At 43.9% G+C, this 16,574-nt stretch overlaps 1 protein-coding gene across 1 annotated transcript; it reads left to right on the forward strand.

Annotated features, from left to right (window-relative positions):
• Positions 1 to 506: 506 nt before the first annotated feature.
• LOC143926885 (olfactory receptor 1f45-like) lies at positions 507 to 2,606 on the forward strand. Its single transcript, XM_077450924.1, has one exon. The coding sequence runs from the start codon at positions 579 to 581 to the stop codon at positions 1,536 to 1,538; it is 960 nt and encodes a 319-aa protein (XP_077307050.1). The 5' UTR covers positions 507 to 578; the 3' UTR covers positions 1,539 to 2,606.
• The last annotated feature ends 13,968 nt before the right edge of the window (positions 2,607 to 16,574 follow it).

Raw genomic sequence — 16,574 nt, forward strand, 5'->3', positions numbered from 1 at the left:
ATACCCCATCACCACAGGCAACGGCTCTGGCTTCCGTTAACTCCGTTCTGCACCATGAGCCCACATATTTTGAAGCTTATTAGAGCCTATTGCTCTAATCAGGTGCTTCAAAAAATTACCCCTGCTACTGTAATTCAGGCGCCCTGAAAGGGGCCGGACAGCTAAATAGGGGGTGCTATGCATGAATCTATCCATTAGTCATATAGGGGGTGGCTTGGAGAGAGGGGGCGGCACCTATGGGCCACCACTCTTTGGGACCCCTACCGCTGCTTGGGACCCCCTATAATTGATGTGCCCATTGTACTTTTTACACATGTGAGTTTCTAATTGGATGGTACCATTACAGTTGCTTTAATCCTACACTTAGAAGCTACTCTCTCCTTATTTTCTTGTGGTTTATTGGGTAGATGGTTATTGGGTAGATGGTTATTGGGTAAATGGTTTTCAAGAAATAAAAACTGCCATATAAACTATTGTTCATCATGTCCATTCTCCGGAATTGTGTATCAAGAAGAAAGAAAGATGCAAATAAGTGAGCAAATAGACTGGAAGAATTGGGTATCAAGTTTTAAATCAGCATGATGGATATTTTAGATCTTTTTTTGATGGAAAAAGTCAATCTAACCTCTGGCTTTGTTCTTCTGGGCTTCTCAGACCTTCACTACAACCACGCTGCTTTCTTCTTCACCATTTTGGTCATATACACCCTCACGTGGACATCTAACATACTTTTAATAAGTTCTATTCAACTTTCGCCTCAGTTGCACACACCAATGTACTTTTTCTTAGGGAACCTGTCAGTAGTGGACATCTGTTTCTCTACAGTGACGGTTCCTAAGCTTCTGTCCACCATTCTTCATGGAAGAACCTTAATCTCCATCCATGGCTGTTTCCTGCAATTTTTTTTCTTCATTCTTCTGGGCTCCACTGAGAGCCTTCTTCTGTCAGTCATGGCATTTGATCGATATTTGGCTATTTGTTACCCCTTACGGTACACATTAATAATGCATGGCAAGCTTTTGTTGATACTGAATGGTAGTTGTTGGGTGGCAGGATCTCTACGGTCATTATTGCACACTTATAATGTGTCACAATTAACCTACTGTGAGGACAGACTGATCCCCCACTTCTTCTGTGATGTGACACCCCTCATTGGACTGTCCTGTTCCAGTACTGCACTAGAAGAGCTCATTATTTACACAGAAGGTTCTATTAGTATTACTATTCCATTTCTTCTTGTACTCATCTCCTATGTTCTTATTGTAAGGGCCATCCTGAATATGAACAACACAAGCAGCCGCAGCAAAGCCTTTTCTTCCTGTTCTTCTCATCTCATTGTGATTTGCCTGTTCTATGGTACCATCGGTTTCATTTACTTCCGCCCCTCATCAGACTACTCCTCCCAGTATGATCGCATTGTTAGCCTGGCTTACACCATCATCACACCTATGCTGAATGCTTTTATTTACGGTCTAAGGAACCAAGATGTGAAATGGGCTTTGAAGAAACTTATAATGCAATGCTTTTCAAACAAATAACCCATCTGCTTACAGTGCATCCCGAAAGTATATACAGTGCTTCACTTTTTCCACATTTTGTTATGCTACAGCCTTATTCCAAAATTGATTAAATTCATTATTTTCCTCAAAATTCTACAAACAAAACCCCATAATGACAACATGAAGGAAGTTTGTTTGAAATCTTTGCAAATTTGTTAAGGAGGTCTGGTGATATTATCCCGTGACTACTATTATCATGAGATGGGACGATTATCAAATGATACAAATACCTATAAAAAATTAAATGGTGATCCGACTCTAAAATTAAAAACACTACTCACAGATTGGGTAACAGAGGGCCTATATAAAGATTTCTTAAATCAAAAGGAAGCTGATTACCTTATACCACATGCTCCAAAAATTCCAGTAATGTATATTTTGCCAAAAGTACACAAAAACAATGAGAGACCACCGGGTCGACCTATAATAAGTGGGATGGAGTCCCTGTTTGCAAGATTGGGAGAATATCTAGATGGCTTTTTTATATTTCAAAGATTTTTATTTTCAAAAGACATAGTACAGAAACATATCAGGTGCAGACATCAGAACATAAATGCATTCTAGAATAGTCCACCGTCTGAGAATCTTAGGTACAGGCGAAACATTATAAACCCCTGAAACCACTAGAGGTCGACACTCTGTTCCCACAATCTGTAACCTCAGGGAACGACATGTAATCGAACAACATTAAAACAAACAGAAAAAAATGGGAGCAAAGGGAAGGGTGCCCGGGAGCCAGGGGGAAACAGCCCAGCACCCCTAATGGGAGCTCGCTGTGCCGGGCCGTCACCCCCCAAACCCCCAGACACCCACCGCTCCCAATGCCAATCTGGGAAAGGCGCAGAGCGGTGAAGAATTATGTGTAAATGGCTAGAGCTTCATGGGGAGGACCCCCAAATCCGTTATGTAAACAAACTTAGATTCAATCGGGGCCCCTTCTGGGTAGACTGTGAGCCCGAGGCTCGAATATGGCAACACCAGCAGCTACGCTTGTAGATGCGCGTAGAAAAGGAGAGAGAGAAGAAAAGAAGGGGTTGGGGGGTTCTAGATGGGAAGAGATACAGAAGAGAGGGAAAGGGTTGACAGGGGGAGCCAGGGGGGACAGGAGGAACCTGACCAGTACCTAGGTATTAGTGCCAGCGGTGAAGGACCACCCTAAGGGATACAAAAATTTTTGACCTGCGGTGGGCTAGAGAAGGGAAGGGGAAATAGGAAGCCAAGCGACAGGATTAAATCTGGGCAATGGTAACCGAGCTAGTTCGAGTTGGAGGAACGCCCCTTATAAGGGAGATGCCCACGTGTTGGGCCCAAGGTTCCCAGATAGCCTCAAACTTCTCTTTATAATTCAGTAATACGCTTGTGACTTTTTCCTGTGTCATGATCCATGAGATCTTGTGTTTAGCGGCACGAATCGAAACTTTGGGCTGTTTCCAAGCTTTCGCTATGGTGACCTTGGCCCCTAGTAACATGTAGTGAATCAACAAACTAGTAGATTTGCCAATCCGGGGGATAGGGCTATTTAGGAGAGCTACCACCGGGGTTCTGGGAACCTGAATACCCGTCACCTTAAAAATTAAGTTGAACATCTTCCGCCAGAAGGGTCGAAGCTTTACACATTCCCACCAGATGTGGGCCATACCGCCTGTCATTTTGCAGCCCCTGAAGCAAAGGGGACTGGTTGAGGGGAACATGCGGGCTAATTTGGACGGGGTCAGATACCATCTAGTCAGCACTTTAAGATTGGCTTCTATTAGAGAAATGAACCTAACCCCTTTGTAGGCTTTGTTAGATGGCTTTTTTAAACCACTAGTGACCAAAAGTCCTTCGTATTTGAAAGACAGCAGAGATCTGCTAGTACTTCTACAGGATTTAGTAGCATCAGAAGACACCATCATGATTACGGTGGACATTGAGTCACTGTACACTAACATCCAACATAAGGACGCACTTACAGCAATAAAGTGGGCACTAACAAAAGAATCCAAACTTAAGAAGGTTCAGATAAATTATTTGATTAGAGGCCTTGATCTTGCTATGAGTAACAATTATTTATGGGCCAATAATGAGTACTATAATCAAATAGCAGGAGTGGCCATGGGAGCACGTTATGCTCCCAGTGTAGCCAATATTGTTCTGAATAGATGGGAATCAGAAACCATCTATAAAAACATGAATAAATCCCTTATTTTCTATAAAAGATATATTGATGATGTAATTCTTTTTTGGAAAGGTACTTTGGAGAGCTTTGAGGAATTTTTGAATAAAATGAATGGTAATCAATACTGCTTGAAGTTCACAGCCGAATATAGCAAGGTGGAAGTGAACTATTTGGACCTTACCATTACTAAAAAGCATAATAAGTTTGTCACCAAAACCTATTTTAAAGTCACAGACAGAAATGGGTATGTGCCCACACATAGTTGTCACCACCCACAGTGGATAGGAGCAGTTCCAAAAGGACAATATATGCGATTAAAACGGAACTGCGAGGAAGAGTCTGATTTCCATTTACAAGCTCAGGTTTTAACCAGTAGGTTTTTGTAAAAAGGCTACTCCCAAAAAACTCTAGAGAAAGCTGTAACACAGGTGTCACAGATGGATAGACAAACTTTACTGGTATCAAAAGCTAAACCAGAGCACCAAGGAGCTACAGCCTTTGTGACAGGGTTCAATAGGCAGTATAGACAAGTAGAAACTATTTTTAAAAAGTATTGGCCCATTTTACAGCAAGATAAAGATTTGGTATCTATAATTCCACAGAACCCTAAATTCATTTACAGAAGGGCACCGGGTTTGAGAAATAAATTAGCCCGTAATGTTCCCGATCCCCCTAAAAAGCTTGTAACCTTTTTTGATGGATCCGGTTTTCATTAAAGTACTAGATGTAAAGCCTGCAAGTTAACTAGAAAACCCGGCTCATCAAAAAAGGTTATTCAGTTTCAATCCCAAGTCACTAAGATGGAGTACAAAATCAAACCATTAATTACATGTAATTCGGATCATGTAACCTATGTGCTAGAATGCCCTTGCTCTATACAGTATGTAGGTCGAACTACTAGACAGTTAAGAATTAGAATTAATGAACATCTCACAAATATCAAGAAAGGCTTTCCCAATCATAGTGTGTCAAGACCCTTTAAATCACATCATGATAGCGATCCTTCACTTTGCAAATTCTATGGGATCGATAAGATTTCAAAACATTGAAGAGGAACACACATGAAAAGGGAAATATCAAAGAATGAAACAAAATGGATATATAAATTAAAGACAATGCAGCCTTTAGGAATGAACATAGAGCTTGATTTAAATTGTTTTTTGTCCAATGATTGAAATTGCCCCCTTTTTTTTGCTCTAGAGTCTCTCTTTTTCCCATTTTTAATTTTTAAGAATTTTCTATCTTATGATGTAGGGTTTTGTTTTTTGTTTTTTCCTTACATATATAGATAATATTATTGCTAAATATATTTTTTAGGAATGGCACTAATATATTTTATAAAAAGTGTAACTAATTATTTAGGTGTAAAAACCATTTTCTGTTCAATAAGTGGTATCAGATTTTTTCATCTATAGACTGACATCTAGAGGTAATCTTGTAAATTACAAGAAAACAACTCCCTCTCCTTTCTTCTAATAGGAATATCTCACAGGATTATTATATATATTGTTTTAATTTTAAATTTTCACTTTTTAATTTTTGGTATGTATAGTTTTTCCCCGGGATCTAGGGTGAACTATGTCTAGTGTTTATTTGCCAGTTATGTTTTATAAACAATGGATTTCTATTAAGCCTTGAGTGGGACTGAGGCTGCGTATTAAATTAAGTGTTTCTCTATTGGTCTTTTCGATCGATCGAGACACCATAAAGAACGTTGACTCTGTGACTAGGTACGCTTCCTGCTGACGTGTCAAACGAAACGTACGTCGAGGCGGTACCTAGTCACGTTCGTACACGTACAGTGTCGGTCGTTTTTGGTTGTCGGCTGTTTCTTGGTGGAACGCACGCCTTACACAACGAGGAACTACGCATCCATTACGAAACGATTGTTTTAAGCGAGCAGCCCCAGTGCCAGGTCGGGCACTGGTATATGTAAGCAGCCATTTGGCCTTATGTTTTTTAATTTATTTTTATTATTAAACGGTGTCACGCTATGGATTTTGTTTGCTCTCCTTTTTTTATGACCTGTCTGAATCTATGAGGAGAAGGTTTTTTCCATAAGAGGTCCACCTTATTCCATGTGAGCAGGGAATTCACCTGCATAAGCCTATTTGACTATCTTTTTAAATAAAGTAGTCAACAGCATCTGGTAAGAAGACAACTTTATCTTCACAGTTGGGGTGTTTTCTGTGTCCAAAAGTTTGGTAAAGGGACATGTCACAACTTTGTAGAAGATTTCAGCCACCTTCTGGCATATGGATTTAGATGGAGTTTTTTTATTGAATGAATCACTGTCTTGGACTGTGGATATATATTTTTTGTTCTAGTATCCATTTGGGACTTTATTTATTATTGTTTATATCATCTATTTTTTTGCAATTATTTGTTTTTTTTGCAATTCATGGTGATAGGTTGTCTTTTACTTAAGGTGTTTTATGATTATTAATTTTCACATTTGTAATTGACATTCATATTTATAATTTTTTTTAGCGCCCCTACCACTATCTTTTTTTCAACACGACAAGTTTTTTCTCTTGTTTCTAGGGAGCAGCTATTAGTGTTTCACTTAGTTTATTTGATTCACTGACTATTAGTTTATTTTTATTTTTACATTTGCATAAGTGGCGCGGAGTTTAGTAGCTGCTGTTTTTCAGCTATATTTTCAAAAATAAAAAATCGCATGTACATAAGTAGTCATGGCTTTTGCTCAATACTTTGTGGAAGCCCTTTTGGCACCAATTACAGCTTCAAGTCTTTATGAGTATGATGCTACAAGCTTGGCACACCTATTTTTGGGCAGTTTCTCCCATTCTTCTTTGCAGGATCTCTCAAGCTCCATCAGGTTGGATGGGGAACGCTGGTGTAGCGCCATTTTCAGATCTCTCCAGAGATATTCAATCGGGTTCAAGTCTGGGCTCTGGCTGGGCCACTCAAGGACATTCACAGAGTTGTCCCTTAGCCACTCCTTTTGTTATCTTGGCTGTGTGCTTAGGGTTGTTTTCCTGTTGGAAGATGAACCTTGACCCCAGTCTAAGGTCCAGAACGATTTGGAGCAGGTTTTCATCAAGGATGTCTCTGTACATGGCTGCATTAATCTTTCCCTTGACCCTGACTAGTCTCCCAGTTACTGCCGCTGAAAAACATCCCCACCGCATGATGCTGCCACCACCATGCTTCACTGTAGGGATAATATTGGCCAGGTAAAAGAATAAAAAGAATAAAAAGTCATGCCAAGTCAATGCCATTTCTGCTTCTTGCCGCTGCCTGAAAACCCCAAGGGGAATTCATCTTTTTATTCTCTTTAGAACTTTAAGGGGTGTGCAGTTAGCTCATTATTTATATATTTTTTCATGCACTTTTTCTTTCTTACATTTAATATTGGCCAGGTTTCTTCCAGACATGGTGCTTGCCATTCAGGCCAAAAAGTTCAATCTTTGTTTCATTAGACCAGAGAATTTTGTTTCTCATGGTCTGAGAGTCCTTCAGGTGCATTTTGGAAAACTCCAGGTGGACTGTCATGTGCCTTTTTCAGAGGAGTGGCTTCCATCAGGCCACTCTACCATACAGGCCTGATTGGTGGAGATGGTTGCCCTTCTGGAAGGTTCTCCTCTCTCCACAGAGAAATGCTGGAGCTCTCTGAGTGACCATGGTGTTCTTAACCACCTCCTTGACTAAGGCCCTTCTGCCCCGATCGCTCAGTTTGGCCTGGCGGCCCGCTCTAGGAAGAGTCCTGGTGGTTCAAAACATCTTTCCTTTACGGATGATGGAGGTCACTGTGTTCATTGGGACCTTCAGTGCTGTACCCTTCCCCAGATTTGTGCCTCAATACAATCCTGTCTCGGAGGTCAACAGACAATTCCTCGGACTTCATGGCTAAAGCAGGCCATACATGGTCGAATTGCGAATGAATTTTCTTTTCAAAATCAGAAAATTTTTTTTTTTTTTTTTGGGATCCGATGGTGCCACCATTGATTTTCGAAATTCGGCTGACCAAGCTTTCAATTTCACCTCATGATGCAACAGAAAATAATTTTTGTGGCCGGGAATCTTCTTTTCTCTCCGTAAATTTTCTTTTCTTATTACATTTCTCGCACGATTCTCCCATCATTGATTAGAAAATTGTTTGTTTTTCAAAAAATTTCCAACATATCCGATTCCTCAAATTTCATTTCCACACGAAAATTGGCTGTTGCTGCAGCCCACTAATGGTGTGAAATTCATACAAAAATTCTTAGATACGATTTTCGAAAGAAAATTCTTTCGAAATTCGAACCGTGTATGGCCGGCATTAGTTTGTGTCTTTCTTTCTAAATCTTGTTTAATCAACTGAATTTACCACAAGTGGACTCCAACCAATTTGTAGAAACATCTCAAGAATGATCAGTGGAAACAGGAGGCACCTGAGCTCAATTTTGAGAGTCATGGCAAAGGCTGTAAATACTTATGTACATGCGATTATTTTGTATTTTATTTGTAATAAATTTGTAAAGATTCCAAACAAACTGTTTCACATTGTAATTATGAGGCATTGTTTAAAGAATTTTGAACAAAAAATAAATACATTTAGTTTATTTTGGAATAAGGCTGGAACATAATAAAATGTGGAAAAAGTGAAGAGCTGTGAATACTTTCTGGATGCACTGAATGTTCTGCTCACACCTCTGTAAGCCCCTGTACACACGGTTGGAGATTCCGACAACCAAATCCGTCGGACTTTGTCCGTCGGATTTTGTCCGACGGATCTTGTCCGAAACTGTTGCATACACACTATCGGACAAAGTTGTTTGAAAATCCGATCTTTCAGAACGTGATGACGTAATTTAGTTACGATGGGACTACGTTCAGGCTAGTAGCCAATAACTTTGATGTAGGAATTTGATCTGAGCATGCGTGGCACTTTGTCCGATCGGAATTCTCTACACGTGAATGGAGTATATCCGATCGGAGCATTTTGTCGGAAAATATTTCCGGCAAGTTGGAAAATTTGGTCCGACGGATATTCCGACGGAAACAGTGTGATGCAGACCACACACACAGTCGGAATATCAGACAAAACGCTCCGATCGGACACATTCCGTCAGAATCTCCGATCGTGTGTACAAGGGCTAAGATGAACCTGTAATTGCAGATGAAGTTATCACCTCCGGAGAGGCTGCTAAGAATATACTCAGGTCTTTCTTTCTAGTACAGCGACTGCCAGTCACACGTTTAGTCCCATGCACACCGACAATACAGGCTTAGTCTAGGGGATGACTTTTGAGAATTTATTGCTGAATAACTTAAAACAGGAGAGGGGTTCAAGGACTTAGGACATTCCAAAACAATAGCAGAAGTAACAGGAGGACAGCCTTTCACTAATCTTCATATAATAAACATGACAAAATAAAATATTTCCTTAGTCCGTTTACTCTCTGTTGAGATTTGTTGGCACAATACAATTATCAATTAAAGTATGGACTTTCTATGTGGCTTTGAGGGCAACATGGGAAAAACACCAATCCTTTCAATTAAAGCGTCAGCACCACCATATCTATCAGGACCTAAATCACCTGTTGCTGGCACTCCTAGAGTGGAAGGTTAGCATGATCCTTGCCGTGGTTGCTTGGGGACAGACAACTGGACTCCTTCCTGCTCACTAGCCCTCCATATTTCTTAGCTGTATGTGAAATGTTTGCAAAAAACTGAATCTACAAACAGGATAGAGCACTAGGAGGCTTTACTGAGATTGGCACAATACAGTAGAGGAAAAGTCTTGATATTGTAGTGGCGGGCTCCTGAAGAGCACGCGCTATGTGTTTTTTCAAAATTAAACTCTGCCTAAACTGCAGTTAGGTTTGGGTATTATTTGTCTAAATTTGACTTCTGTATCAGTCTGACTGGACTGTGAAATGTTCAGCCTGGCCACAATGGGCACTGTCTCTTGTGGCAAGCATGGAACTATGGTCTGGTCAAGCGTTAAGTTACTCTCTTTCGGTGCCAGGTCAGTGGGAGTGGCCCTCTCGCTGTGCCCTCTGGGAGAGGGTATTTAAGATGCGGACGTCACGTGGTTCGGGGTTCAGTATGATGTGCTAATTACAGGGTCCTGGTCCTCCTGACCAGCCCTCAGGAAGGCTATGGCCTGGGGTGCGGATCTATCCAACTTTAATGCCTCAGGGTTGGCTAGCCCAGGGCAAGGAAACTAAAGGAGGATTCTGAGGTGGTTGGGTGCCGTCTCCGATTCGGGAGACATTGTACTTCAAGCATTCCAGGGGAGGACTCTTTAGAAGAACAAGAGCCTTGAAGGGCTGAAGTTACTGAAAGAATCCGGTCTTGTAGATATCGACAAGCAGGCTGAAAGATCCAGGTAGCCTACTAGTGTTCTACAGCTTAATTTCCCTGCGTGTTCTGCAACAACGTCTGTGACAGACTTTGTTCCTGAGTAAACACCTTGTTGGCTGCTAGGCCTTGTGAGAGAGGGACTGTCCAACTTGAGTGTTCATCCAGCTGCGAATGGCTATTGTCTGGATGCAGTCAAAGTAAGCAAGTTCTTCAACGTTTTTTGGACTTTGACATTGAGAGTACCTGAACTACCTTTTCCAACCCTCTGATCCCAAGTTGAAAGACTGTTCAATTTTTTGAGTTTTGCAAATAAAATTCATTCAAGTGGATCTATTGTCAGTCTCAAGTTACTTGGTCATCTACCACGGGACATCCCCTAGACGTGTCACAAGGAGAACAGAAGGTAACGGTAAGCCCAAAAATAACCAGGTTAGTGCTACATGTGGAGGCTCGTAGTCTGGGATTTTACCGTTACCTCGCAAAGGAACTGTGCACGTGGTAAAGCAAGGACAGAGGGTTGTTTTGTAACTGTGCCATCGGCGCCATCTTTACATGGACTATCACTGAGGTGCGTAAGCGTGGGAGGAGCCCTTGCTGAAAAGCCTGCGAAGTTGCGCAACCCAAGCATCTCGGTAGGAGGAGTCTGAGTTGTACTTTCCTGCACGAGGCACCGCGTGAGAGTGTGCTGCAGAAGGAGGAAAGAGTGGTTGACATTTTTCTCGGAGTGTTGGAGAAAACGTTTTCTTGAAGATGTATCGTGCTCCGGGTGTGCAGCCTGTGTCGGGGCCAGGATGCCTCCTGGAAGGGGTCCCGCAGGAATACAGTTGCCTGGTACTGTACTTACGGACACGGGCATTCGCCTGCTGCCACTGGGGCGGTTTACTCTGTGCTGTGTACTTTATTACTACTGTGGATACACAGGGGAAAGATTTAACTTTGTCTGATCCCCGTTTCTACTGGTGAACTGTTCCTGAGTCAAGACTTTGGATTTGCAAGGAGAGCTTCTCCGGGTATTCATCTCTTTTGCATTTTCCTTTGAAACTACTGAACTTTGGGGTAGTTAGTCAGAGTCAGTCACACAGAAAATGGAACATCCACTGTGTCAAGAATACTTAAACTGTTTTAGGTTAAAGACTGCACTTCAGCGAAGCATACCACTAGGTGGCATGAGTCGGCGCAATTAGTACTGATTTACAAAAAAAAAAAACTTTTTAGGGATGTAAGAGATTTTAGAGTTTAGAGGAGAGGAATCCAGGGAGATTGGTGGAATCCTGCCTTCTAATAGTTAGGTGTAAAATATTGTATATATGTTCTTTTCTTTTTTAGGATTCACCGGTGAGCATCTATCAAACCGCCGGAGAATGGGTGGGTTAGATAGACAGGCTTTGGTGGTAACTGTGGTGTAAGATAATTCTGTGTTTGCTGCAATATAGAAGTTTTACTGTTGCTTTCCTTCCCTTTTTTCCCTTTCCCACCTTAATATTCAGGTAATGTTTTTTTGATAAGACTAGTTGTTAGCTCTGGGTTTCTTTTTTCCTGTCTTTCCCAGACGATGGGGACATTGTCTAAATAAGCAGGGGGAGTGTGTAGAGTGTGTTTTTCAAAATTAAACTCTGCCTAAACTGCAGTTAGGTTTGGGTATTATTTGTCTAAATTTGACTTTTGTATCAGTCTGACTAGACTGTGAGATGTTCAGCCTGGCCACAGGGGGCACTGTCTCTTGTGACAGGCGTGGAACTATGGTCTGGTCAGGCGTTTAAGTTACTCTCTTTCGGAGCCAAGTCAGTGGGAGTGGCCCTCTTGCTGTGCCCTCTGGGAGAGGGTATTTAAGATGCAGATGTCACGTGGTTGGGGTTCCGGTCCAGTATGATGTGCTGATTACATGGTCCTGGTCCTCCTGACCAGCCCCCAGGAAGGCTATGGCCTGGAGTGCGGATCCACCCGAATTTAATGCCTCTGAGCTCTCTAGCCCAGGGCAAGGAAACTAAAGGAGGATTCTGAGGTGGTTGGGTGCCGTCTCAGGTTCATGAGAGACCCATTGTACTTCAAGCATTCCAGGGGAGGACTCGTTAGAAGAACATCACGCATGGGTTGGTTTTCTTAACAAGAGCCTGGAAGGGCTGAAGTTACCGAAAGAATCCGGTCTTGTGGATATTGCCAAGCAGGCTGAAAGATCCAGGTATCCTCCCACTGTCCAATATGCCTCCCTGTTGGACCAGTGTGAAATATTCAGACAAGCTGAGCTGCACCTGAGCACCATGAGCAGACCTCACAAATAGATACTGCTCCATGGTAGGCAGAGAGCACTGTAAATTTACCCAACTATCCTCCTCCTTTACCAAACTGTCAGGTCACCTTGAGGCCAGGTGACAGATGCACACCGTAGGGATCAGGAGTGCACCGCAAGGTTGTGGGCCCTATGGCTGACTGCTGCGGACGGGGGTCAAGGTGATAAGGAAGGCAGGACCACCAGCAACACCAAGACGGATCCCACCGGGGTTAGAGCGTAAGATTCCCTGGGGCACGGAGTCTAAGAGCCAGCAGGGGTTTCGCCAGAGCCTCTAGTGGTGAGGATGGACTTGGCTGCAACTGGCTCCAGATCGCGACCCCCAGGGTCCCCCAGCTCAAACCCATAGTAGGCAACAGGAGGATAGGGATAGTGAGGGATAAAGCCAAGGTCGGGGCCACAAGCAGACAGGAATAGTCAGGGACACGCCAAAAGGTCAGGATCACAGGGATAGTCAAGGACACGCCAAAGTCGGTAACGGAACAACAGAAGAGCACACGGCAGGTAACAGGAAGCTAAACACACAAAGGTTGATCAGCAGGGTTGGCCTGCAGTGCACAGGTTAATATAGAGTTCTCTTATAGGTGCTAGTGTGGAGCCATGCCAGAGGATGGATTACAAAGGCAGTCAAGTGAGGGTCGGCTGGTCTCTAGAGATGAACACATGGAGACAGGTAAGCAGACAAACTCTATTGCATAACCATGACACAAACGGTCCTCCCACTGCAGAAGAATGCTTTGGAGGGGCATTTGCATGATCAGTGGCCACAGGGAAGGAGAAGATAGTGGGCATCAATCTTATGAAACAGAAGTCAGAGTGATGAGCTTTAGAAAGGAGAATATGACAAGGAAATTATTTGTTGGCTGCTTCAGGAATTGAACTGTAGCACACTCCAGTGTACAGTCTGGTTAGGTAAATTTATACTGACACACAGTAGTCATGTGAGTCTGGGTGGTTGCTGTGGGTTCAGCTTAAGGCCATGCTGGATGATCTGCAGACCTCTATCGCATCCCATTGATTATGGAGATTTAGAATTTAGAGGTACAGGGGCAAAGATATGAATATTTTTGGGAGTTTGACTAATCCCCAGTCAGAAGGCCTGACAGGGTGGAAAGACTGGCCCATAAATATTGAAGAGCCTGGCCAGCAGAAGCTATTGTCGGGTGGAATATGGAGTGCTGAGGATCGTGAAGCCTGGGAGGGGACCCCAGGGCTGGGGGGGCTCTGCCTCCAGGCTGGAGTTTAGGAAGGAAGGAGAGGAAGCTTAAGAGAGGGATCTTCACCATCATTCAGTCTCATCCAAGAGACACCCTGTCTACAGATTAAGAACATCATGGGCCTGGTGCTGAGGATTTTGGTGGGGCCTTTTATAAACAATAAATAAATAAAAATGCAAACTATTTTTTGTTATAACAAATTAAATTAAAGAGAGAGAGGGAGGATGAGAGAGAGAGAGAAAGAGAGAGAGAGAGAAGGGGATGAAAGAGGTGTGAGGGGTAAGGGAGGGAGGATGAGAGAGAGGGGGGATGAGAGAGAGAGGATGCACATGAGCATGTGTGGGAATGGCATCAACACAGCCTGGCCAAGGCAAGTGACCGAAGGCACAGAACCCAGAAGGAAGACTGGGTGAAGATGGAAGTGCCCGGGCCCCGCCGGATTGATCACAGCACAGCACTGGGGGGCTCAGTCTGACAATTTAAGTGTACCCTAATGTGCTAATATGCTGTGAATACTTGTACATTATGGCATAACCTACCCCAGGGCCTCTAAAAAGTAGTAATGTTAGAAAAGTTTACTACCACTTTAATATCACAGGAGCCTCTCATGGGGCCCCCTACTGGCCCTGTGGCCCTTGGGCAGTGCCTAAGTGCATAGTTGTCAACATTTAAAAAATATTTTCAGGGACGCTATTTAGAGTAGCTGACATCCCCTATGTTCCTCTATACATCACAATAGTAATTACAAAATTAAATAAGTACTAATAATGTGGCAGAACAAATAGGAGGACTGTGAGATTTGCTTTAGTTGAACTAACAAAAGTGCCCATTCTACAGCTGGTAACATTGAGGATATTCAGTATAATTTTAAAGAACAGTTTTTGTGGGTAAGAGGCATAGGGAGGAGTATGGATGGTATAAAAGTGGGAAGTATGTGCAGGTGAGGGAGAGGAATGTGAAGGGTCTAACAGTGGGCACTATGTACATGAGAGGAGTGCAGAGGGTATGGCAGAAGGCAATATGTACAGAAGAGGAGTGTGAAGGGTATGACAGTGAGCAGTATGCACAGCAGAGGAGTGTAGAGGGTATGACATTGGGCACTATGTATAAGAGAAGAGTATGGAGGGTATGACAGTGGGCACTATGTACAGGAGAGAAGTGTGGAGAGTAGGACAGTAAGCAGTAATTACAGGAGAGGAGTGTGGAGGGAGGGTATGACGGTGGGCACTATGTATAGGAGAGGAGTATGGGGGGTATGACAGTGAGTAGTATGTACAGGAGGGGAGCGTGGAGGGTATGACAGTGGGCACTATGTATAGGAGAGAAGTGTGGAGGGTATGACAGTGAGTAGTATGTACAGGAGAGGAGTGTGGAGGGTATGACAGTGGGCACTATGTATAGGAGAGAAGTGTTGGAGGTATAACAGTGGACACTATGTATAGGAGAGGAGTGTGGAGGGTATGACAGTGGGCACTATGTACAGGAGAGAAGTGTATGACAGCGGGCACTATGTAAAGGAGAGGAGTGTGTAGGATATGACAGCGGGCGTTATGTATAGGAGAGAAGTGTGGAGGGTATGACAGTGAGCAGTATGTATAGGAGAGAAGTGTGGAAAGTATGACAGTGGGCACTATGTATAGGAGAGAAGTGTGGAGAGTATGACAGTGGGCACTATGTACAGGAGAGGAGTGTGGAGAGTATGACAGTGGGCACTATGTATAGGAGAGAAGTGTGGAGAGTATGACAGTGGGCACTATATATAGGAGTGGAAGATGAAGTAATCTGGAAAGGAAAAATGTAAAGGTTTGTGGAAGGATGTTTAGGGACTGCGTAGTGGTTAAGCGGGCCAGACGTGGATTGAAATTACACCAATTAAGCAGAGACCAGTTGATCTATGTATGGGTTAGCTAGTTTTACCCAAGTCAACCTATTAACCGACTTGAGTACAACCAGCCTGTCAGGTTTTCCCCAAAACAATCAGTGCTGCCAGCTATAGTTAGCAACACTAATCATTGTATTCACTGGCAGAACACAATAACACTGCAGGAGTGATTGCCCCATTCACAGGTCAACAGGTGAGAGGGTGTGTGGGGACAGGCTGGGGAGAGATACTAGTCAGTCCCTGGGTAGGCACTGGTTAGTATCAGAGCCAGATACACACAGATTACATACGCCATGATCGTTAGAGCGAAAGCAATAATTCTAGCACTAGACCTCCTCTGTAAGGCCGCGTACACACGGGCGGACTGTTCGCCCAACTTTGTTTGTCAAACAGTTTCGGCAAACAGTCCGCTCAAAATTAGCATGGACGGACATGGCCACACACGGCACTTTTTGAGCGGACTGTTTCAGCGAACTGTTTGACAAACAGTTCGCTCAACTTTTGAAATGAACAGACTCGCCCACGTAAGGCGGAGGCAAATCCGCCCATTTCGAGCGCCTGTACAGGTAGGCGGGGCCCGCGAAGGAGACGTCGCGGGCTCCGCCGCCTGGAATGGACTTAAAGGGGAACCCCAACGCCGAAAAAAATCGGCGTGGGGTCCCCCCCAAAAGTCCACAACAGACCCTTGTCCGAGCACGCTACCCGGCCGGCCAGGAAAGGGGGGCGAGCGAGCGCGCCCCCCCTCCTGAGCCGTACCAGGCCGCGTGCCCTCAACATGGGGGGGTGCCTTGGGGAAGGGGGGGCCGCGCGGCCCCCCCACCCCAAAGCACCTTGTCCCCATGTTGATGAGGACAAGGGCCTCTTCCCGACAACCCTGGCCGTTGGTTGTCGGGGTCTGCGGGCGGGGGGCTTATCGGAATCCGGGAGCCCCCTTTAAGAAGGGGGCCCCCGGATACCGGCCCCCCACCCTATGTGAATGAGTATGGGGTACAATGTACCCCTACCCATTCACCTGTGAAATAAAGTACAAAAAAAAACACAACACAGAGAAAAAATATTTTATTGCACAGCTCCGGGGGTCTTCCGTCTTCGGGGGTCTTCTCGCCGGACTCCTCCGCTATCTTCGTGTAGCTCTTTTACTAGCGGAGGAGCC

This window comes from Lithobates pipiens, unplaced genomic scaffold (assembly GCF_037356315.1).
Source record: "Lithobates pipiens isolate NorthernLeopardFrog02 unplaced genomic scaffold, aLitPip1_a1.2 Scaffold_23, whole genome shotgun sequence".
In the NCBI taxonomy this organism is placed as follows: Eukaryota; Metazoa; Chordata; class Amphibia; order Anura; family Ranidae; genus Lithobates; species Lithobates pipiens.